The sequence below is a fragment of the Brachyhypopomus gauderio genome, chromosome 4, assembly GCF_052324685.1.
Source record: "Brachyhypopomus gauderio isolate BG-103 chromosome 4, BGAUD_0.2, whole genome shotgun sequence".
Lineage (NCBI taxonomy): Eukaryota > Metazoa > Chordata > Actinopteri > Gymnotiformes > Hypopomidae > Brachyhypopomus > Brachyhypopomus gauderio.
In genome coordinates this window covers 9,325,701-9,350,612 of record NC_135214.1, presented here as the reverse complement: position 1 = coordinate 9,350,612, position 24,912 = coordinate 9,325,701, and the positions used below count along the sequence as shown (strand labels likewise).

Sequence of the window (24,912 nt, the reverse complement as noted above, 5' to 3'; positions counted from 1 at the left end):
GCGCTAAGTACTTCTTAACCTCGTACGTTTCATACGAGGTTACGAAGTACTTGGCGCTACGAACGTTTCGGGAAACCCACCCCAGTTCGCTTGAATTATGTTTACAAATAAATTTACAAATAATACCGCGCAGCTACACAAACGTAATGTCAGGAGAGTCTCGCCCTTTAAGTGACACTGGGGGGGGGGGCGACTGTGCGCGCCAGGGTTGCATGGACGTAATTTTGATTTCAAAAGTGGCGGGGACATGGATTCGTCGCTATTTAAATATTTGGTTTTAACCGTAAAAACTGGGGGGGACCAAAACCGGCTTTTGAAAAAGTCGTCCCCCCGTCCCCCCCCCCCAAAATTATGTCCGTGCAGGGTTGCGTTATCAATAAAGTTTCCCTCCTCGGGATTTTTGGATTAAGCAGTTTCTGCCTCGGTTACCGAACCTGCTTCAATACATTGTTACTGTTAAAAATGCACTTCCAATAAAGTGAGTATTGGAAAATTTTATTTTGCTGCTGAATGTAACTACTAAAGTAACTTGTAATCTAACGTAGTTACTTTTAAAATCAAGTAATATGTAACGTAACTAAGTTACTTTTAAAAGGAGTAATCAGTAATCGGATTACTTTCTCAAGGTAACTTAGCCATCACTGCCTCCGCCCCTCGCTTACCCCCCATACCACTGCCATTCTTATACATAGTCTTGTCACTTCCTGTCTGGACTACTGCAACTCTCTTCTCTCCGGTCTCCTCAACAATTCCCTCCATAAAATCCAACTAGTCCAGAATGCATCTGCCTGAATTATCAACAGAACCCACTCCACACACCACATCACTCCTGTTTTACAGCAGCTACACTGGCTACCCATCATGTTCCTCTCAGATTACAAAATTCTTCTGTTTACCTTTAAGCTCATTCACAATCTTTCCCCTTCATATCTGTCAGATCTACTTCAAGTCACCACTCCTTCCCGTACTCTTAGATCCTCTTCTTCCCTACATCTAGCTTTCAGCCGCTCTGCTCCCCGACTCAGGAACTCACTACCATCTGCGCTCCAGAATATAGACTCACTCAAAGAATTTAAATCCAGACTCAAAACTCATCTGTTTAAAATAGCATTTTCTTTATAAAAACTTCCTCTGTCCTGGTTGGAATATTTTATTTAATTTTGCTTTATCTTTAATGTTTATTACCTCTGTCTAATTTTACGATTATTTATTATTATTATTATTATTATTATTATTATTATTATTATCGGCAATTCCACTCCTCGCCTCCACTCCTCATCCCCAGACTACTAATCAAGGTCAGCTGTTATGCACACCACACCCTTTATAACCAGACACACCACATGACTCTTTGCAAAGTATTGCCACAATTCTTAGTGTGCATACTAGGCGTTTTATTCTAGTATCTTTTTTATCATCTTTTGGTGTTTTGACTATTTAGCTTCTTTCTCTGGATTTTGCTCTCTGCCTTGCCTCTTTTGGATACCTCTGCCTTCCACTGATTGGCTACCGGATTTTGGCCTTACCTCGTTTTTTGTACTATGTTTGTCCATTAAAATTATTATCTTAAATCACTCTCCCTGACTCTGAGTCATTACATTGTGTAAATAAAATATGAATAGACGTCTCCCAAATTGCAAATGTAAATGGCATTATTGCATTTGAATTTGAATTTTGAGCTTAAAGTTGCTTGTGTGAATGGAACATGTAAATGCTAATTTAGGTGTACATCGCCATTTTGCGTATTACATTTTAATTGTGATTGTCACGTTGAGGACCCCGGCCCCTCCCTTTTGGGCGTGTGTAAACGTTGTCCACGTGCTCTGTCTGCGTTTTCGGAACTTCATGGTGATAGCTTTGTTGTGTAAATAATGTGTCTCACCTGTGAATCGTCTCGTAATCACATGGGGCTAATGTGGTCTGTCTATTTAATGTGCGCTCGCGCAGTGTCCTGTGCTCGTCGTTGTCTATGGTTTACACGTTGTTGTGAATGAGTCGATGTTCTTCGTGCGCTTTGTGCGCTTTATTTGTGAATAAAAGAACCATGACGTCAGTAGACAAGGATTCCCGTGTCTCGTCCTTCGTCCAGCCCCGAACGTCACAGTGATTTTGAAACTGATTTACTTTCATAGTTTATAACCTAACTATATGTTGCAGTGAAACATTTATGTATTTAATATATGTTTAAAATTTTATATATGTTCACAACATATATAACAAACTTCATATACAGTGGACTTAAAATACATAAATATACAATTTATTAATTTAAATTATATTTAATAAAGTTTGTTTATAGATAATCAAGCACCCACTTTATATGACACAATGGAGCATTCCCTAGTTTTAGAGGGGTTGGAGAAAATACATGGCAAATGCACAACCCTCAGTCAGTGATTAAAAATGGAAAAAGAACGTGTTTTTGTCACGTTGAGGACCCCGGCCCCTCCCTTTTGGGCGTGTGTATACGTTGTCCACGTGCTTTGTCTGCGTCAGTGGAACTCCGTGGTGAGGGCTATGTCATGTGAATAATGTGTCTCACCTGTGAATCGTCTCGTAATCACGTGGGGCTAATGTGGTCTCTCTATTTAATGTGCGCTCGCGCAGTGTCCTGTGCTCGTCGTTGTCTAAGTCTACACGTACCAAGTCTGTGTTTGATGTTCCTTGTGCGCTATTGCGCAATACGTGTAAAGAATAAAAGCAAACGTGAGTGAAACCAGCGGATTCTGTGTCTCGTCCGTCTGCCGCCTCCCGCGTCACAGAACGACGAGCCAGCTACGAGACACTATGCCAGGCTACAGAATGAAGCCCAAGAATGGGAAGAAGCCCGGTAAGCGGCTTCACCACTCTCTGTCCTCTCCCCCACGCCACGAAGTTCCGCCGGCTCAGGCGCAGCTCGAAAAGGACCCGTGCAACACCACCATGCCGACTCCCGAGCAGCTGCAGCAAGAGCCGCTGTGCGTGTATATGCTGTGCGCGGTGCGGGAAACCGCGTATCCCGAGTTGGCGGAGGACTACCGCCAGGCTGCTGTGCGGATTTGCCATGAGCAGCAGCAACGCCCCCCGCCAGCCCGCGCCCTCTCGCCTCCGGAGGTGGGTCCCAGTGTGTTCTGCATCACGGAGTCCACCCCAGAGAACAAGTTTGGGGAAGGGGACTCCGAGGAGGAGCAGGACGAGGAGGAGGGGGCCTCCCCTCCGTCACTGTGCGATGCCTCCACCGTTAACTACGGTGGGGAAGGGGAGGAAACCTACCCCCCGTCGCTGGACGACGCGTCCACAGTGGACTACGGGGAAGAAGAGGAGGAGGAGTCCGACGAGGAGGACTACCTCCCTCCGCCCGTAGACCCCTCTTCCGTCGTAGAGGAGGAGGACGGGGACGAAGAGGAGGACTACCCGCCCTCTGAGTGCTCCGCCGACCCCGCTGACTACGGGGAGGAAGAAGGACCTGAGGAAGACGATCGTCCTCTGTCCGTGCGCTCGGGCGTTTCCGAGTGCACGGACAGCGAACTATACTCGGAGGAAGAGGGCAGTCCGCCCCCCTCTGAGTGTTCTGGTGGGACGGTGAAAGGGAGATGGACCCCGTCCTCCGATCGCTCCGGAGGAGAACGGATGGACTGCTCCCAGGGTGGCAGCCCGGAACAGCCCATGAGCTGGAGCCAGGGCAGTGAGGCGATGGAGACGGAGGAAGAAGACCACACTGCCGGCTCCAGGGGGCGATCGAGAGGAGAAGGGGGAATGCCCTACGGCCCACCGAGGGGGAGGACTGACTGCGCGGCACCAGGCACGTCTGCCAGCCGCGCTGCGCCAGGCGCGTCCGCCAGTCGCACAGCACCCAGCGGAGGGTCCGCAGCGAAGGCTGAAGGAGGACTGTCCCTCGCAGCACCTGCAGCTCCCTGTCTCTCTCCCCTCATCGCTCTCCTCCTGGCGCGTAGCCTGGCGCCTGTTTCATGTCTGTCTGTCCCAGTGTTTGTGAGTCTTCCCGTCTGTTTGCCGAACCCCCTATTCCCGTTTGTGCCTCTATGTGTGTGTGTACCAGTCTGTGTGTTTGTGACCATGCCGTTTAATGTGTCTAACGTCTTTTCCCCTGTATTCCCAGGGAGGGTATTCTAGGCGGTCCGTGGCGGACGCTTCCCCGAGGGCGGTCACCTCCCAGACGCAGGACTGAGCGCGTCGGATCCGCCCATCGCCGTGGGTTCGGGGCACTCGGTCCTGTTGGCACCCCGGGATGGGTAGTGCCCTTGGAAGGGGCGTCTGTCACATTGAGGACCCCGGCCCCTCCCTTTTGGGCGTGTGTATATGTTGTCCACGTGCTTTGTCTGCGTCAGTGGAACTCCGTGGTAAGGGCTATGTCGTGTGAATAATGTGTCTCACCTGTGAATCGTCTCGTAATCACGTGGAGCTAATGTGGTCTGTCTATTTAATGTGCGCTCGCGCAGTGTCCTGTACTCGTCGTTGTCTAAGTCTACACGTACCAAGTCTGTGTTTGATGTTCCTTGTGTGCTATTGCGCAATACGTGTAAAGAATAAAAGCAAACGTGAGTGAAACCAGCGGATTCCGTGTCTCGTCCGTCTGCCGCCTCCCGCGTCACAGTTTTAGGGCAATTTATTTTTATCAGGAGTTGATAATTAGTCAAGTGTCAAAATCTTAGTCTCTCTGTGTATCTCTCCCTCTCTCTGTCCTATAGGTGTCCCCTCAGGAAAGAGAAGCACCCCTAAAGGAAGTGACTCTCCTGGCCAAAATGAAACATCCAAACATTGTTGCTTTCTTTGGGTCATTTCATGGTTAGTACACTGCCAATGCACTTGTTGTGTTGTTTGTGTTCTGTGTTGTTTCCTTGTTGTCTTGCACCACAACCCTGTGTTTCTCCATGCTGAGTCTGGTAATCTTAAACTGTATATTCATTTATGCTTGGCATCAGTGTAAGTCAGATTTTCTCACTTTTGGGGTTCAATATTGATATCTGTGTAATTGCTCAAATCTGAGCTTTAAAGGTCACATGAATGGGCCATGTTCTTCTGAAGTAACCAACAATACCACTGGGATAATGCCAGACTAGATTTGAGAGCCTATAAGATTGTCAGTCAGAATGAGACAGCTGTGTTCATAATCCATAATGAGCTGGGACCATGCCTTTAATGAGCAAGATAAGGTGAGAGTGGTAAGGAACACCTCCATGAGCACAAAAAGAAGAACCCTGGAGAGGAATCAAAGCTCAGCAGAGGAACCTATACTTGTGTTAATACTATATGTCAAACTAACACCACAATGAAAAAAGTTAATTTTTGCTTTTAACTTTAACTTGATATACAGCACATTTTTATGAGACTTAAGAAAATAACAATTTGGCAGATGTATTGTTATGTGATTATTATGTGAGAACCAATTAATAGTTCTAGACCGAGATCGTGAAGGGGTTTTCACCCAGGCTCAGTCAGGAGAGGACATGGCAGATGAAGTACAGCTGGAAAAGAAATATCTTTTTCAGCACAGAAAAATAAATACAGGCAAGGTTATCTCTGCACTGGAATGCACTGAATAGTTATGGCTTATCAAGTGCATTAGACCAGAATTCTGTACAGAATGAAAGAACATGTGTGTGTGTGTGTGTGTGTGTGTGTGTGTATGTGCGTGCGCGCATGTGTGTGCGTGTGTCTGTCAGAGGGGACAAATCTCTACATAGTAATGGAGTTTTGTGATGGTGGGGATCTCATGAAGAGAATCACCATGCGAAGGGGACAGCCATTTACAGAAGAGCAGGTATGCAATAGAACATAATGCACTTGCATACTCAGACACACACACACACACACACACACACACAAACAAACACTCTAATGCATAATTTCTATTTTCCATAGATAGTAGACTGGTTTGTTCAGATATGTCTGGGACTTAAACACATCCATGACAGAAAGGTTTTGCACAGAGACATCAAAGCCCAGGTAAGCACTTAATTTCACATATTTATTCCTTTAGCATAGCATTAAGGTACAGCAGTGAGTCTCAGTCAGATTTTTTGTCTTGAGACATAATTTAAACTCTTTGAAATGCCTTGTTTATCAAAGCTTTTGCAATCGTGAAATGAGAGGTTTGACAATGAAATGAGAGGTTTGATAATGTCTTTCACACAGCGGAGAGTGGCAGTACCTCTGTGGTACCGGGTGCTTTAGTGGGGAATGTGTGGTGAAACCCTCCTCAGACAGTACAGACAGAATCTAAACAAAACAGTGGATTGGACACTGGAGTGGACTGTAGATTTTGCATGGGCTCTGGCTCTTATCTTGTTTTGTGGCACCAATGATGCTATTGGCTACATAGCAGGGCTTTCTTTGACAGCATCAATGTCCACCCACTCCACCAGCAATATTTCTGAGACTGAGGGCAGCAGGGCACAGGCAGGTGGGACCACAGACAGTGGGGCCAGGTGAATGGTAATTGGAGAAGGGAAGTCTAACGAGACAGCTTCTAGAAAGAGAAACGGCAGAGGCAGCCACTCCACTGGGAAACTGCTGTGGGTGTTGAGCAGGCAGTGAGGCATGCTGTTGAGTAGCCATAGGGGGTTGGCTGTGGTCAGGTATAGGAAGCTGCCATCACAAGCAGTGTCCATTGCAAGAAGTACAAACATTTGATCTTGAGTATATGCTTGAGTAGATGATCACGTGTTTTCCATCAATGCTGAAGAGAATTCCTCAATTTGGTTCAGGATCTGAGAATATGACTGAATGAACTCCATTAGTATTCTTTCATGGACAGCAGACCATTTCCTGGTAACATTTGCAAGATCAAACATTTGGCAAGTTATGTCTTACTAAATCTCTTAGTCCAAGAACATCAGGACATCAGCTGAGTTTTGTATGGTCAATATTTAGGATATGTGTACTCACATTATTTTCAGTTATTCCGGCACCCGTTGTTATACTGCTTCTATGATTTGTATAATTGAAGATACTGTAGACCAGGGGTCGGCAACCTTTGAGACATGGAGTGCCAACTTTAGCATATCTAGTCAATGAGTGTGCCACCATCAAAAAATAAAATTAGAGGGGGGGGGGGGGGGGGGGGGGGTTGTAAATTGTTAGCGGAGGGGAGGTGTAAATGAACACAAATAAAGTCTGTGAGGTCTACCTACAAATGAGGTCTACCTATGATGTCAATTACCGGCCTCTCTCATATTTTTAAGTGGGAGAACTTGCACAATTGGTGACTGACTAAATACTTATTTTCCCCACTGTATATTGCAGTGTAGACTGATTCTAATAGTGATAACTATGTAATTTGATCTGGATACGAATGTCTGCCAAATGCTATAAATGTACATACATGAATTAAATGGAGTGCATATAATCAACAAAGCTGAAAAACAACAGAAAGCACAATAAATAAATTAGGCTGCGTTTTATAATAAGGTTCTTGATAAATATATATTTGTATTATTTATATGATACAACATGAGTTATATTGATCTTCATATCAGACTAGTTCATTCCCTCCATCTAACAAACCACACAACCTTGGAGTAACTAACTTGACTTAGTCATGCAGGTTCCTCCTCTACAACATTGGGAAAATCCAACCATTTTTCTCCTTAGAAGCCACTCAAGCTCAGTCCCTTTTCATCTTGTGCTTGACTACTACAACTGGCAGTCCTTTCCCTCTGTGTCATCAGACTCATGCATCTTATCCAGAATACAGCTGCACATCTTGTTGTGCTCCCACCACTGGCTCCCTCTAGTGGCTAGCATCAGGTTTAAAACCACATCCTAAGATATCCCCCAAAGCACAATGAAGCTTAAAATCCATAGACAAACAACAAACTTTCAGAAACAACCATCTTGAGCATTTGTGCAGGTCTGGAGACCAATGGGTGGTGCCATTGCTCACCTGAATTCAGGTATTCACCTGAATGCCTGAAGGTCTTCCTTTATGGCCCACTTAAGTGTCTAGATATCTTTATGTACACTAATCTCTAATTTATGTACACTAATATCTATGTATACACAGTCCTGTGACCTTTACATACAGTGTTCCTTGATTCCAGCTAACATTTATTAAAATATAGTAACTTATTATAATATAGGTACATATCTGTGTGTTTAATATAATGTAGACATAGTTTGAATTATTGTTGGTTTTGATTGTTTTGGTTTTACGTGACATGGCAGAACATCTTCCTCACCCAAGGAGGCCTGAAAGTCAAACTGGGAGACTTTGGCATCGCAAGAATGTTGAACAAGTGAGTATGTGCCATCATGGACAAAGCATGAATAAAACTACAGTGAAAAAGTATCGAAGATCAAAACCACCATACATAAATGTAACAAATAGGACACTTAAAAACTTTACTGTACTGTATTAGTGTGGAGTGGAAGGGTGTTCTGAGTCTAAAATCCCATGCACACCATCCATGGAGCACAAGAAATGTCTTTCAGCATAATACTGAAATGAAGGGTACATGCTGGTCCTTCTTTTTTTGTCTTGACTCTGTTGTTGGGCAGCACTGTGGAACTGGCGAGGACATGTGTCGGGACACCTTACTACCTCTCTCCCGAGATCTGTGAGAACAGACCTTACAATAACAAAACGTATGAAAACACCTGGACATTTCTCTGCACTCACTCTCAGCTGGGCAAAGTGTATGTATATGTTTGTGTGTGTACATGTATTTGTGTATATAAATTAGAAAAGATCTAGAATTAATCTTAGTATTAGTCCTCTTAATTTCAGCCTAAACTATCTAAATTACATTTTGTACTGTTAACTTCACAAATATCTTTTTCAGAATTCAGAATATCAATTAAACTGTATGGCCAAATTGCAGAGGAATGGGTAGACAGATTCATAAATCTATAGACAGATAAACCAGGAAGCAAGTACAACATAAGGATGATAAAGTACACAGAACCGAGGGAAATAAGAGGGCATGAAGAAACAGGAGAACAAAACACAAAGGGTGTTTTCAGAATACAAAATGGAGCAGGCTGGCATGACCCTTGACATGCATAATTATGGAAAGCTGCACTTAAATAGTGCAGAGTTAACAAGTGACAGGTTGTTTGAACTCATGGAGTTTGGAGGACATGCCTCGAGTGCACAGATGTAGGGGAGGGGCACACACTGTGAGTGGGGCTGGGGATACATTCACTTCATTGGCTGAGTTCAAGCTGCTACCTACTGCTCTAGAAAAAGGTCTCTGCCCAATGATATAGCTTTTGACCCAGGAAATCATTGAGATGTCATCCATTCTGTTCATCTTATTACTTAGTGTCAGGAATGTTAGTCACACCCATGGCCACCAGAGGGCCCTCGCCGGAATATTGACCGCACCTGTCTCTAATTTGCAAACCACCACACCCTATTTAAGGACTTGGTTCACAAGCCACCAGTGCGAAGTACTACCTCTTTGAGTGTCTCTACCAAGCCTTATTTTTGCATTTCTTTGGTTTTTTGAATATCCCTGCCTGGTTTTTTGACTCTCCCTTTTTGCCTTGCCCTTTTGTGCTGCTGCCTGCCTTCCCTACGGGGTCTGCTCATTGTTTCTTTATATTAAAATCAAAATATATTACACCTGCTTATGGATCCATCTCTACCCTCGGGTTCACCACCGTTACACTTAGGAGGGGAGTTTGGGCAGTATTGAATGAATTTAAATTTATTTAATAAATAGTCCCTTAAAATGCAACAACTAGTCTAATCAAGTAAGAGATTCTCGCTGTGACATTTGGGTAGTGTAAATTACTAGTGGCTTGTAGGCAAACTGCAGGGGTTCATGAGCTCTGAAGCCGGATGTGGGCCAAGCCAGTTTCTCCAGGACCTTCATTATCTTCATTATGGATATAAATATATACACTATATTGCCAAAAGTATTTGCTTTCCTTCTTTGACTCACATATGAGCTTAAGTGAGATCCCATTCCTAATCCATAGGGTTCAGCATGACTTTGGTCCACCCTTTGCAGCTAGAACAGCTTCAACTCTTCTGGGAAGGCTGTCCACAAGGTTTAGGAGTATGTTTATGGGATTGCCCATTGGCATGGAATTGTCCAAAATGTCTTGGTATGCTGAAGCATTCAGAGATCCTTTCACTGGAACTAAGGGGCCAAGCTCCTGAAAAACAACCTCACACCATAATCCCCCTCCACTAAACTTTACATTTGGCCCAGTGCAGTCAGACAAGTACAAACCCTGGCAAAAAGGATGCAATCACCAGTCTGGGATGAGCACTCATTCAGACATTTTATTCTGTAGAACAAACTCATATCAAAAACATGATGCAATAATAAGGTTTCATACATTCATGACATCTTGGAGGGCTGCTGGACGAAGTGGAGTAAAATGTCTGAAATGAGTGCTCATCCCAGACTGGTGATTCCATACTTTTTGCCAGGGGTTGTACCATTCTCCTGGCAACTGCCAAACACAGACTCATCCATCAGATTGCCATATGAAAAAGCACGATTTGTCACTCAAGAGAATGCACCTCCACTGCTCTAGAGTCCAGTGGCAGCGTGCGTTACACCACTGCATCTGACGCTTTGGATTGCACTTGTTGATGTATGGCTTGGATGCAGCTGCTCAACCATGGAAACCCATTCTATGAAACTCTCTGCACACTGTTCTTGAGTTAATCTGAAGGCCACATGTGTAACGACTTGCGGAGGCAGGCTTGACGCAAGTGCAAGAGATTTATAAAGATTTATTAACAACCATACATGGAAAACTACAGTAAGAAAACAAAAAATAAAGACTAAAGAACATCGACAAACCAACAGAGGCAAATGAGTATACATACAGATCATAAAAGCAACAGGACTGTAATGTAAGGATGAGGCAGAGAAGTATCCAAATGCAGAACAGAAATATTTTATTGAGAGACAGTGCAGGCATCAGCAGCGAGCAGCCCTGATTATGAGTCTCAACACGGAGTTCCACCATGCAGAGTATGTTGTCAAGCTGGTTCAGGATCTCAGGATAGCAGAGTCTGGGAGGTACAGGAGGGCTGGGGGCTAGGTCAATAAGGAAAGCAGAGGTCAGAATACCAGGAAACACCACGGAGAAGATAATGCTCAGTATTCTGCATGAAACAGCAGTACTTCGCAACGAGGAAGTGGAACTTTCGACTTAAGTAATAGAGACGGAGGGCGTGACTGATGGAAGACAGGTGCCAGACTAATAAGTGATGGGTTCTGCAACACTGATGCGTCGGCACATGCACCGAGCTCCTAGAGCAAACCCTGCATCGCTGCATGTATTGCTTTCAGTAAGTCACACGATCGAGACATGACACTAACGTGCCAAACTGTTTATATGGAAGCGCATCTGTTGGGATGCATCTGCCAAAAAAAATCACTGAACTTTAGTGGTAGATCGTCTTTTTCATCCAAAAGTATGGAAGAGCCTCAAGGAAAAAGAAAGTTTTCTGCTATGTGGGACCATTTTGATCTTACGCTGGAAAATAAGGTATTTGTTTTAATTGTGTTGTTGTTTCATCAGGTTCCTTTCAGAGCTTCCACTTGATCTATCTGAATCCAATTTCATCTCAAATTGACTCTTAGTTTACTATTCATATTATGTTCTGCAGGTTAAATGTCGCATTTGTTTGACAGAACTGTCATATTTAAACAAATCTACCTCCTCAATGCTGAGGCATTATAGGCCAAACATGATAATTAAGTCCTAGATACACCCAGGATAAACTCAGGTATACAACCATTCTACAAATTACTCACAGTTGCATTTTTTAAATAAATTTCTATAAATGTATTCTTTACTTAATTTTCAACCATCAAGCTTCCAGGAAGCAGATGCTGGATGAGGTTCTGTTGAATTTCATCTGTCCCGTGTGAGCGGGTGTTTTCTACAGCTGGAGAAGTAGTAGAAGTTTCAAAAATGCGTAACAGACTAAAATTCAAAACGTTGGAAAAATAAAACATTTGTGAGAAAAAAAAACAGTCCACAACCATCCTCATTCCAAACACATTCAGATTTTCACGTTGTTACATGTTCACATTATTTATTGACTGTATATCAAAGATGCTTTAAATGTAACTGAATATATGAAATAATTAGGGGTGGGATGCGATAAAAAAAATTAATCGAATGAATCGGAAGCTTTGTAATTAATTAATCGAAATTAATCGCATTTTCATCGCATTTCAGTATTTAACATGAGATATATTAATTTAAGTTTGAATGATGAATGAATCAATGAACATAATCATAAACTTCAACATCTTGTTTATATTTCCACCAGTCTACTACACAGACCAATAGATGAGTGCAGAAAACGGTTCAGAACACTGGAAATTCTGACCAAAAATGTTGTTTAATTTTGGGAGTTTTGCTCAGGATATTGGAAGAATTTTCTTTAATTTCCCAGGCCTCTGCCACAGGCATCTCCATAGTGCCTAGAAGTGGTCTTCTGCATGCTCAAAGCAAATGACTGGATCTTCATCATCTATAATATGAGCTGTCACACCAAGATAATTCTTGTTGCTAACAGAGGTCCAGTGATCCCCAGTAGAGCCACATTTGTGGCACTCTTCACAATAACCTGTTTTACTTCCTTTCCTCATCATACAGCTGCTGGTTTTTCTTCGACATTGTCTTTCTGGACGGTAGTTCGTAACTTGCATCAGTTGACGCAATGTGCAGCGCTTCTTGTAAGCCTTTATCTTCGACCACAGATTGAGACAAGTGTGGCAGTGGGAGTGCTGTAGGAGTGCAGGATCTTAATTTAATTTGTTCATGTGTGTTGGAAGCTGAGATGGACCAAAATGTGAACCTTCTCATGGGCTCTGAGAATTGAGTTGATTTCACTTTCTTGCAGGGATATCTGGTCTCTGGGTTGTGTTCTCTATGAACTCTGCACACTCAAACATCCAGTGAGTGACAGCAAAATCCACCACTATCCTCTTAACACAGAATCCATACACATACCCAACCTGCCAATTCACAGTTGCTACACAAATCACAGTTTCACACATTTCACATAACACAGCATGCATATTTGAGTGGGTTAAGCTTGAAGATAAAGAATTCAAGGACGGAACCAATAGTTAATTTTCTATAAAAAGCTAAGAAAAAAGTGTGTATGGGTTTGATTAATTTATCAAAGAATGTTGTGTGGATTAGAATTATATGGTTTATTATGAGTTTGTATGGATACAGAATGAGCAAAATGTTGATTTTTTCGTGTGTGATGTTTGTGTGTGGTGTTAAGTTTGAAGGCAGGAGTCTGAGGCAGCTCATAGTGAGGATCTGTAGGGGGCACTATGTCCCTGTGTCCCAGCGCTACAGTGCTGAGCTCAGGCTGCTGCTCTCCCAGCTGTTTAAGGTCCACCCCCTTGACCGACCCTCTGTCAACTCACTGCTCAAGCGTCCATTTCTGCATGCACATATCAACAAGCATCTGGACCCACAGGTAACAAACATACACAAACCTACACACAACGGCTCTCACACATATACACACATGTCTCATTTGTTAATGACACCTCTTATATGAGGTGAAGCTAATGTCATATTACTGTAAACATAGAAAACAGTGTAGCCTTTTCATATATTTCTTAACATAAAAGCATGCTCGCGCAGCACACACACACACACACACACATACATTACCAGTTGTAAGTTGTAAGAGTTGTAAGTTTGGACACACATAACTAAATACATGGTTTTTTTTATTATCTAACAGATTGTTTAAATTAGTTTGAGACAAATATAATTTGAGAAAGGTGTTAGACATGAATTAATTCTCAACACACACACTCAAATCAAATTTATTTATATTACAACACATGTTGTCACAAAGCAGCTTTACAATATGGGTCCAGATCCCTAATGAGCAAGCCAGAGGCGACAGTGGCAAGGAAAAACTCCCTATGATGGCGGGGATTAGGAAGAAACCTTGGGAGGACCAAAACTCAAAAGGGAACCCATTCCTATTTATAGTTCAAATGTTATATAGTTATAGTTCTAGTTCTAATTCCAGGCCAAGTAGTCACAGTCCCTTCAATGTAGATGGTGAGCCTCTGGTAGGAGTTGGCATCAGCGCATCCTCTTGGGGCAATGACACATTCAACCCCGGATCAGTACATCCACTGGCAAGCCAGAACAGGATTTGCGCAGTTCTTTTGAGACTACGGTTGTGCTTGTTGTACCAAGGATATTTATAAATTCAAGAAGTCACTAGCTTTTGTTCACAGCAAGTGTTTGTGTGTGCTATAGGAATGTATGTTATCTCTTTATTTCTTTGTATTCCAGTTGATGGAAGAGGAGTTTAGTCACACAGTTCTACACAGAGACAGACCTGTTGTACAGCCAGGCCCGAAACCAAGCACAGGTACCCAATGCTGTCCTAATCACAGCACAGGTATGAAACATAGCCCCAAACATAGCACAGTCTGGGAGAAGATCACTGACAGTATTCGTTAATTGAGATAAGAGCAGAGTATACAAAAATATTTAAATGCTAAAACGCCATTGGAAGATATATGTTACAAATATACATAAGTGCTATCTGGTGGGCCAGATCACAGGTTAAAATTGTCCTATTTTTAGTAGAACTGCTTGTCAGACTGTAATTTAACAGCAATGATACCGTATTTTGTTTGTATGATGCATGGTATACAATATTAAGGTCATTCTCTATAATATAAATGCAATAAATAGTTTTTTTCTCAAAGTATCCAATGTCAGACCAAGACCTCGTCCAAGGTTGAAGCTTGGGCCTCCAGTGGGCAAGTCTTCCCCTAGACCTGAGTGGAGATGTGGAATAGGACTGCCGCTCAGCGTACAATATAAAGTATAGCTCTACAGCTCTACTACCTTCCCTCTGTAGTACATATACAATGCATTCTGTATGAAATTGGACTGAAGAACAGTTTTGGTTGTTTTAGCTCTGCAACATAGCAAACTGGATTTGAATCAAGAGTGACTATGAGGTCATTGTGCTGAATTAATCTGAAAGTGAAAATGTCCTTATAGGAATTCAAATCTGTTTTATGCAAAACTGTCATATTTTTAGGGATCAGGACAACTGAATAACTAGTTATATTTAATCAAAGTCAAAGATTCTCTATGTCGGGATTAGGAAGAGACCTTGAGGCTCAAGACTCAAAAGGGAACCCATCCTCCTTTGGGCATCCCAACAATTAATTCTTTAATTGAATTCTAGATAAGACTTTTGCACCTGGAGGTTGGTATCTTAGGTTACAATCTAAAATTAGCAGTGCAAGAAGTGGGCAATCATGGACCAAGAAAATGAAATAATTGACTTCAGAGTCTGCCGGAACATTTACTGTTTGGAATCACTGGGTTTAGCAACATTAAGAAGCAAGCATGTATTGTTGCACCTAAGCAAACAACCAAGACTTCAGTAGACTAGCATATATGTCATACAAGCGATATAAAGCACCACAATCATAATGTAATGTTATATTTTGTCAAATTTTGTCTTTCAGCAAGTGCAAGGCCAGGCAGCAGCAGGTTCTGAAAAAAGGGCCCAACTGGAAATAAGTGCCAACCACTCAGCACCCAAACAAAACGCTCATCTGCAACAGTATTATGCACAGCTAGACCAGATCCCGTGCCCACAAAATCTTCGTCACTCTCCTCTTGCAGTGCAGGAGCCAGCACAGTTGGGGAGGCCAGCTGATTGTTACATGGACAGGCACAAAGCTCTGGAACCCTACCAACTGTGAGTATATGTTATATCAGGCTGTGCATGTGTGTGTGTATTTTCTGAATTGTCACTTTGTGTGTCACCAGTGTGGCAGTGGCCCGGGAAGAATACCTTCAAAGGAGACAGGACGCCAATCAATACAAAGTCAGAGCGGAAAAACAGCTGGTGAGAACACATACGTATAAAATAACACAAATGCACAGAAATCGCCTATAACAAATATACACGTAAATATGGAAGACCATTCACAGATACATATCTTGACCCCCCACCACCACTAATCATATGCTAATGGGATGTCCGTTGGCTATTTGATTGATTGATTGATTCAACTTTATTGTCATTGCCATTGTCACAAGTACACAGCGACGAAATGAAGTTCCTCTGGGGCCACGGTGTACAGCACTGTTTCAGAGATGTGCCGCCTTTCGCAGATGGGGAGAAATAGAAATATAGATAACATTATGAGGAGAAAATCCCCATAGCACATATAAGCATTGATAACACAGATAGTCACGCAGTGAGAGGCGTTATTCATCTAGACAGGTGAGGGGGGAGCCAGAGGCCTGGCATATTTTTTGTGTCAGAGTTCGCGGTGGAAAATGAGAGCCATCCTCTGATAGTCTCTTTGTGGGGGAAGGAGCAGGTAACCAAGATGATGACCTTCAGAGAGAATTTTGTTTGGTTGCCAATGTAGATAAGTGAGAATGAAGAATTTAGCAAGGAGCCCGTCCTTGAACACGCGAAACCTCTCTTAAGTGAGCAGTCTCCCGACTGATCCAACTTCACGCATAGAGCATTGATACCCTCCACAATCAAATCCAAGCTTTTACTAACAGTCACAGTCTGTGTTCCGACAGCTCTACCCATCGCATCAATCATGTTGGGCAATTTTCGTGGGCATTAACTAACTGATGTCACTCTTAATTTCCCGATACACCAGTACAACGTCTAATCCCGATACACCACGACAATGCCTAATCAGCAGAAACCCAGTGATCAAAGTTCCAAATAAGAACAGGTCTTCAACATCTTCCAGGGAAAGACGTGAGACACAAGCCACGCCATGTCCCCCATGAGTTGAAAACATATCCAGCTGAGAATGTTCCTTCCGGACATATGGGTCCTCCCGCACCATGACTCCTTGTGGATAAAATAGTGCCAATTGCGTTGAGAGACCACCTAATCAATTCCATTTTCTTTCCATTTCTTTCGAAGAGCAGCGTTAGGGTACTGAGACGAGACAGAGAATCTAAGCAAAAACCAGGGAGTAAGAGCAAGAGATAAGTGCGACCACCTCTCATGAAAGTCGGAAGGAAAATGAGAAACATAACACCAGCAGGGCCATGGGCCCTGATGGAGTATCACTGTCCTATCTAAAAGCCTGTGCAGAACAACTAGCACCAATATTTACGCACATATTCAACATGTCACTGGAGCTGTGTGAAGTGCTCTCATGCTTCAAAAGCTCCACTATCATTCCGGTACCCAAAACATCCTCCATCACTGAACTTAATGACCATAGACATGCAGCTTTAACTCCAGTTGCAATGAAGACCTTTGAATGCCTGGTTCTGTCTCACCTCAAGGACATCACAAGGCACCAGCTAGATCCTCTAAAATTTGCCTACAGGGCAAACAGGTCAGTGGATGATGCAGTGAACATTCTACAACATCTTGACCAACCTAGGACCTATGCCAGGATCCTGTTTGTAGATTTCAACTTGGCCTTCAACCCCATCATACCAGATATTCTCACTGAAAAACTCTCTCAGCTCACGGTAGCACCTGCCATCTGTCAGTGGATTGTTAGCTTTCTTACAGACAGGCGCCAGCAGGTGAGACTGGGAGATGTCACATCTGAAACCAGGACAATCAATACTGGGGCACCACAGGGATGAGTCCTTTCTCCGCTGCCCTTCTCCCTCTATACCAGTGACTGCACCTCTGGGGACCCATTTGTAACGCTCCTAAAATTTGCAGATGACACTCTAAAGACTGTAGAAATGGTGGCAAACCATTTCGTTCGGAAAGTCCCTACAGTGCTGTCCCCTCTCACAATATCCAACCGCCCTGTCACAAGTGGTCACTCACAAGTTCCATTATCTCCCAGGATCTGAAATGGGTGTCCAACATCAACATCATCCTCAAAAAGGCCCAGCAGAGACTCTACTTTCTGCAAATTACAGAAACAGTCTCCCACAAGAGCTGCTGATCTCCTTCTACACTGCTGTCACTGAATCCATCTGTCATGCCTAACTACGCCCTCCTCCCCTTTCCCGTGTTGTCCACCCTAGTCCTGCCTTGTTTTTGTTCCCATGGTTTCCCCCGTTGTCTGTTACGCCCCTGTACTGTGCTTTCCCTGCCCCCGTGATTATTCCGCTCCACCTGTGTCTTGTTTCATATCCCCAGTTCCAGTGTATTTAGTTTCCTCAGTCCTGTCCTTCGTAGTCGGTCATTGTCCGTAAGTCACTCACGTTTCCCTGCTCATTCTGCCCTCGTCCTCTCTCTCTGTCTTTCTAGCTTCCTGGTTCCCAATCCGTGCTGTGTTCGTTGTTTTGTTAGTCTGTCATCGCCTTTTGCTCTGCCCCCTCTCGTTTCCAGAGTTGTATAGTAACGAAGGAGAACTACTTCACTACTGTACTTAAGTACTAAAATGCTGTATCTGTACTTTACTAGAGAATTTTTATTTTCTCATACTTCCACTTTTACTTCACTACATATTTTCCATCAGTTTAATACTTTTCTGATTTTAGCTGGCGCAGTCACCGTGTCAAGCGATCAGGCTGTCTTATGAGAAAACCGTGCATGTTCCGGCCGCGTCTTGTTTACTCTGCTGCTGCCTTCACTGAACACCTGAGCTTCGTAATGTAGGTTCACTTGACACATCGTGACTGCCGCAAGGGTCCGCACAGCAAAAATGACGCAATCGCAGTGGCTCCACCCATGCGCGTTGGCCATGTGCGCGGTCACGTCGCGAGGTCGTGCACCTCTCGATTTTTGTGTGTGCGAAGTTACAAGGTGGAATTAGGTTAGGTTAGATATCTTAGCTAACTAACCTAATTATGTTCATGACGTTTTGCAGTATTCACTTAACATTAGCTGGCAATTATAAAGGCGATGTCACGCTGAGTTGTGTTTTTAGCAACAGTAAGCCGTGTCTCTTTTCATGCCAACTAATCATGTGCCCATTTTTATAGTGTAGTGTTTTTATAGGGTAAGGGTATTTATTGAGGGTAAACGCAGGGCAGTAGGCTCACACTTTGAATCCGACGGACAGATTTTACGTCCAAAATACATCTCGTTTTCTCAGCTAAATTAAGGCAAACGTGTACTTCTGCGTCAAACCTATGACATAGGTTAGGACATAGGTTATCTGTTTTTTGTGTACAAGGTGTTAAGTCAAGTTTTTTAAGTTGCTACTTGTTTGTACATACAGAAAACTTGTATTTGTGGTCTTTAACATCTTTGATTTGTAAGTGATATATAAAAACAATTAATAATCAAACTTTGACAGCTTTCCTTAATTAATTCACAATACTTGTACTTTTTACTTTCAGTACTTGAGTAATAAATTTTAGAATAAACTACTTGCAATACATAAGTACATAAATGCTGAATACTTCTGTACTCCTACTTAAGTCAAGTTTTTAAAGAACTTAAGTACTTAAGTAAAGTTAAGTTAGGAACTTAAGTAAAGTTTTTAACCCTCTGCCATTTACCTCATGAACTACTCCCCAACCCCCGTCCATGCTGTGTCTGCTGAGTGTTCAGGTTCATAATAACTTAGACAGAACATTGGCTGAATCCGAAATGCCATACTTACCTCCTATTCAGTACACCAAAGCAGTACGAGATAACAGGTAGTATGTCAGAGATTTTGGAAACTTCCCAGTCGCCTACTGAAATGTGGTAGGGCTGTACTGTTTGCGAGCTTTTAATCTGTGAATAGAGTTGTCCGATGGTAATTTAATTCTATTTAAAATATTCTACAATTTTAATTATAGCCATCACGTGATCCGGCAGCGAGGTTAAATGGCCCAGGTGCGCGCGTGTGTGACGTCTGTTTTCTGGTCTCCAGGAGTGTGTTTGAATATAGCGTATCACGGCTGAAAGTTCAAGGTGCTTGGATGTGGTAGATCTAAGCTATCTATTCGAACGGAAACCGGTCTCCAGCCGGATTATTAGTGAGTGGCTGCAGTAGACACCTTGAGCATCATTTCGGTCACATAGAAGTCCGCTTCTGTCCGGACGATCGGTAGGTAGCTCTTTAACCATTGTGACTGGCTTATACGCGTTGAGCGTAGCATCCCGATGCTAATATGCAGATTTGTTTCACATTTCGGGAGTTCCGGGGACCAGTCGACTACACTGTCCGGAGCAGGTGAAGCGCAGTGGAGTAGCGTCGTACCTGGACCACCAACAGGCCAAGCGCGCACCTTTCACAGGTGTTTTAATTGGTAGGCTGTCTGTGTGTGTTTTCTCAAATGGGATACTTGTATTGTTCGTGTAAGGATACCTTACGTTCGTAGTGTGTGTTTTTTTTAGAGAAAATAATGCAATTTTCTTCTCTTGTGTAGAGGACCAAGGCTGGGCTCGTGCAGGCCACTGTTTTTCCACCATTGTATTTATACGTGAATATCTAGAGTAGGAGGAACTATTTGGATCCGCTTGAGTAGCATTGGCTTTTTTAAAATAAACATTTTTCTTAATTGTTTTTTTTGTGTGTACTAATACTCGGCTGTTATCCACGGGCGTGCGGCATCAGATTACAATACCCTGTTGTCAGTTATTGGTGTTTTTATTGCCCAGCTGTGCGTGTTCTAAGTTATATGAAGCCTGCAACTTATGCTAGCTTTGGTTTTTCTTGGGTTTGAGTGTTTTACATGGGTTTTACTGTGTTAGGTTTATTTTGGCTTTAAGCTTTCGTGTTGTGATATTTTCTTGTGTATGCACAGCTAGTGCAGTATGTTCATATAGCGACATCATAGGCAAAGCAATCTTATTGACCATTACTGACGAGAAAGCGGTGAATTTATCTGATTGCCCACGCGCCGGTGTATAAATACTGGCTTTATGTACCTTTTTAGTTTGTTTTATGTCTTATCATAATATTTTAATACTTGTTACTAAATAAAATCTTTGACGTGTGGAACAGCTTGCCTACTCATTTATTTGGGTATCTGTGGAGTGGGAATCTAACCCCCGGTCACATTTGGCATAGTCGGCAGGATCATAGTTATTGGAAGCTGTTCCACTTTTGTACTGTTTTTAGTAAGCGGATCAGGTGGTGTTCCTCAGTATTTTAAGTGTGGTGGGAAAAGCAGTGGCCAGCACAGGTTGAAGATACTATTGGAGCCATCGGGACGTACAGAGACGACTGCGAACCTCCAGGAGGGGGCTGCAACTATTTTAGTTTTTTTTGTAAATTAGTATATATTTTGTGTATACTGTGTTGTGTATATTATTTGTGTGTTTAAGAGTTTTAAATTTTTCTCCTTCTCTTCTGATATTTCCGACATGGCCGATGAAAATATAGCAGAGCAGCTCAGAGCACTTACTGAACTGGTCCAACAACTTCAGGCAGAGAACAGTAAGCTCAGGGAGGAAGCAACTCGCCAGCCTGCAGCTAGAGAGGTAGGTCATTTAGGAGAAGATAGCTCTTCAGTGCAGTCCCCCAACCCAAGTGGTGGTCTCGAAAATCAGTCTGTCTCTAATGGGGTAGTAGAGCGCTATGTATATATGCCAAGGGAAAGGAGATGTCCCAGGTTTTCTGGGGATATTTCGGTGGACTCTCTATCTGTAGAGGACTGGGTAGAGGAGGTTCGTCGGTCCTTGGTTTTACGTCCAGCGCCTCGTTCCGAGCAAGCTTTGATAGTGTTTGACTTGCTAGAGGGAGAAGCAAGAGCTGAGGTTAAGTTCCGTCCTATCTCTGAAAGGGATGAGGCTGAGAAAATTTTTCGTATTTTATTCAGCATGTATGGGTGTGCGCAGTCCTCTATTAGCCTTCAAACCCAATTCTTCCAACGGCAACAGCGGGAGGGAGAGTCCTTGAGAGTATATTCCCATGCTCTCATGTCCCTAATGGAAGCTGTAAAATGTCGTGACTCTACCTGTTTTGCTAACTCTGATTCTGTTTTGCGTGACCAGTTTATTGAGCATGTGCGTGATGGTTTGCTGAGGAGGGAACTACGGCGTCAGGTTCGTTCACATCCCACTATAGCTTTCTTGGATATCCGTAGTGAAGCTTTTCGCTGGGTAGAAGAAGGTGAACCAGTCGGTAGTCATCGGCCCCGTGTGCGCTCCTGTAATACTTATGCTGTAACAGAGTGCGAGGCCGGATCCAGTGCTGTTTGTGCACCGGCATCAGATGAATTGGCAGAGTTAAAGGAAAGTCTTCGACGACAACAGACCCAATTGGATGCTATTCTGAAGCGGTTAGAGGCCCCTGTAGTGCCTAATAATTCTAGGGGTGGTCCTTCAAATCGTGACTCACGATACCGGTTCCAAGCTGATGGGAGACCTATATGTTTACGCTGTAGTCAACCTGGTCATATTGCCCGTTTTTGTAGAGCTGAGTTGGGAACTGACACTGGTAGTAGAGGGGCGTCAAGCCACACAATCTCTCAGCAGCAGGAAAACTAGATCCCCCCGACACAAGAGCCCAAGTGTCGGGAGGGGAGGGTTTGGGCGTTGATTCATCCAGTGCAGTCCAACTGATTGGGAAGTGCCCGGTAGTGGAAGTTACGATTGGGGGGGTGGTTTTGCCATGTTTATTGGACACAGGCTCTATGGTGAGCACGGTAACCTCCCAGTTCTTTGAAGAACATCTCCAAGGCCAACTTCAGCACACGGTTCAGTCTTGCCCTTGGTTACGGTTAAAAGCTGCTAATGGTTTAGATATACCCTACTTGGGCTATTTAGAAGTGGATGTATGTATCCTGGGGAGGATTTTGCCCAAAATGGGCATATTGATCACCAAGAGCCCTAGTGGTGCTGACACTCACACTCATAACTCTACACCTGGTTTGGTGGGGATGAATATCATTAGCCAATGTTACAATGAGCTTTTTGTACAACATGGGAATGCGCTTTTCCACTCTTTAAAGGCACAACCTGCAGGGCAGGTGTGGCAACGGGCATTCTCCGAATGCCAGCGGTTGGGGCGGACTCTACAGGATGGTAAAGTAGGCATGGTTAGAGTGCAGCGGGGTCCAGCAATACGAGTACCGGCAAGTACCATGAAAATGGTGTCTGCATCATGTTGTGAGGGTTGGGATCTGCTCTCTCTTCAGGGTTATTGGAACCAGTGTCTTTTATGGAAGGAAAGCTGCCTAGCGACCTTCTCATTCCATCTGCTTTTGTATCTGTGGTGCATGGGGTTGTACAGGTACCAGTGGTCAATGTTGGCCCACAAGACAGGTGGCTCCAGCCCAAGGTCGTGCTAGGGGAACTTCATGTGGTCCCGTCTTTTTATAGTGGTAGTACCGTACAGGTCTGCAGGGACGAGCAACATCAGGTTGCCACTATCCAGTCTGTTCAGAGGGAAGAGAATGGTCACAGTGATTTTTCCCAGCTTAGTTGGCCTTCTCTGTCAGCTGAGGAACAGGAGACAGCTCGTGCTGTCTTGGAGAAACACAAGACCGTTTTTAGTCAGTATGATGGAGATCTAGGTTGTACCACGTTGGTCCAACATACCATTCCACTCTTAGACTCTGCCCCAGTGAGGCAGAGATATCGGCGGCTCCCCCCTTCACAATACGATTTGGTTAAAGCTCATATCCAGGAGCTGGTAGACAATAAAATTGTGAGTCCCAGCACTAGCCCTTATGCTTCCCCTATAGTGGTTGTTCAGAAGAAAGACGGGTCAATACGCTTGTGTGTGGATTATCGCCAACTTAATGCCAAGACCCGTAAAGATGCATTCCCCCTGCCTCGGATAGAGGAGTCATTGGATGCCTTGAATGGAGCGAAGTGGTTTAGCACCTTAGATTTAGCCAGTGGCTATAATCAGGTACCTGTAGCAGAGCAGGACAGGGAAAAGACTGCGTTTTGTACGCCCTTCGGCCTGTTCGAGTTTCATCGGATGCCTTTTGGGTTATGTAATGCGCCCGGCACGTTCCAGAGGCTAATGGAACGTATATTTGGGGATCAGAGTTTCCATGCGCTATTACTGTACTTGGATGATGTAGTCATTTTCTCCCAGACTTTCCAGCAACATATCCGGCGGTTAGAGATGGTCCTGGGTCGCTTACGGGACTACAACTTGAAATTGAAATTGCAGAAGTGTAATTTCTTTCAAACTAAAGTTAGCTATTTGGGTCATGTGATTTCTGCCGCTGGTGTATCCACTGATCCAGAAAAGATTCGGGCAGTTGCTGAGTGGAATCGACCATCCACAGTCAAAGAACTAAGGTCCTTTTTAGGCTTTGCCTCATATTACCGTCGGTTTGTGGAAGGGTTTGCTTCTTTGGCGGCACCCCTGCATAAGCTAGTGGGTACCCTAGAGGGTTCCCGGAAGCGATCTAGGCCTGGGGGACAGGGCCGTATAGACCAGCACTGGGACGAAGCTTGTGAGAGAGGGTTTCTGACTCTGAAGGGCAGGTTAGTCAGTGCTCCCGTGTTGGGGTATGCTGACTTTACTCTACCCTTTGTAGTAGAGATTGATGCTAGCCACGCAGGTCTGGGGGCTGTTCTCTCCCAGGAACAAGAGGGGCAGCGGCGACCTATTGCGTTTGCTAGTCGTGGCTTGCGACCTAGTGAACGTAACATGTCGAATTACAGCTCCATGAAACTGGAGTTGTTGGCTCTTAAGTGGGCTGTTACGGAGAAGTTTAGAGAGTATCTTTTAGGTCACAAGTTTATAGTCTACACTGATAACAACCCGTTGAGTTACTTGCAGTCTGCAAAGTTGGGTGCGGTGGAGCAGAGGTGGGTGTCCCAGTTAGCTCTATTTGATTATGATATCAAGTATCGTCCTGGGACAGCCAACCGCAATGCGGATGCCCTTTCACGGCTTCCTACTGTTACGGACTCCTCTTTTGTCGAAGGCATGGCAGGGATCTCCATTCCCTGTGAGTTTCCCCCAGCTGGGCCTGTGGCAGAAAGGGACATGCCCTGTGTGGCATCTCAGGCTATAGATGCTATTCCCATCCGTAGTAGGGCTGACCTAAAAGTCCTACAGGCAGCAGATCCATGTATTGCTGCATTTTCAGTGTATTGGAAAAGAG

At 43.9% G+C, this 24,912-nt stretch overlaps 1 protein-coding gene across 8 annotated transcripts in view; it reads left to right on the top strand.

Moving 5' to 3' along the window:
• The window catches only part of nek5 (NIMA related kinase 5), a 47,231-nt gene that overhangs the window by 11,166 nt on the left and 11,153 nt on the right, over window positions 1-24,912 (top strand). For 4 of the 8 annotated variants that reach the window (XM_077002041.1, XM_077002039.1, XM_077002040.1 and 1 more), the window contains exons 2-13: window positions 4,686-4,782; window positions 5,392-5,505; window positions 5,661-5,758; window positions 5,860-5,943; window positions 8,164-8,234; window positions 8,497-8,583; window positions 12,827-12,881; window positions 13,220-13,420; window positions 14,263-14,341; window positions 14,685-14,803; window positions 15,462-15,697; window positions 15,769-15,847. In XM_077002041.1, coding sequence (XP_076858156.1) covers window positions 4,686-4,782; window positions 5,392-5,505; window positions 5,661-5,758; window positions 5,860-5,943; window positions 8,164-8,234; window positions 8,497-8,583; window positions 12,827-12,881; window positions 13,220-13,420; window positions 14,263-14,341; window positions 14,685-14,803; window positions 15,462-15,697; window positions 15,769-15,847 — 1,320 coding nt within the window. Of the gene's footprint in view, window positions 1-2,462; window positions 2,509-4,096; window positions 4,338-4,685; window positions 4,783-5,391; window positions 5,506-5,660; window positions 5,759-5,859; window positions 5,944-8,163; window positions 8,235-8,496; window positions 8,584-12,826; window positions 12,882-13,219; window positions 13,421-14,262; window positions 14,342-14,684; window positions 14,804-15,461; window positions 15,698-15,768; window positions 15,848-24,912 lie in introns of those variants that run through there. The other 4 variants (XM_077002043.1, XM_077002044.1, XM_077002045.1 and 1 more) reach the window with 4 other exon arrangements.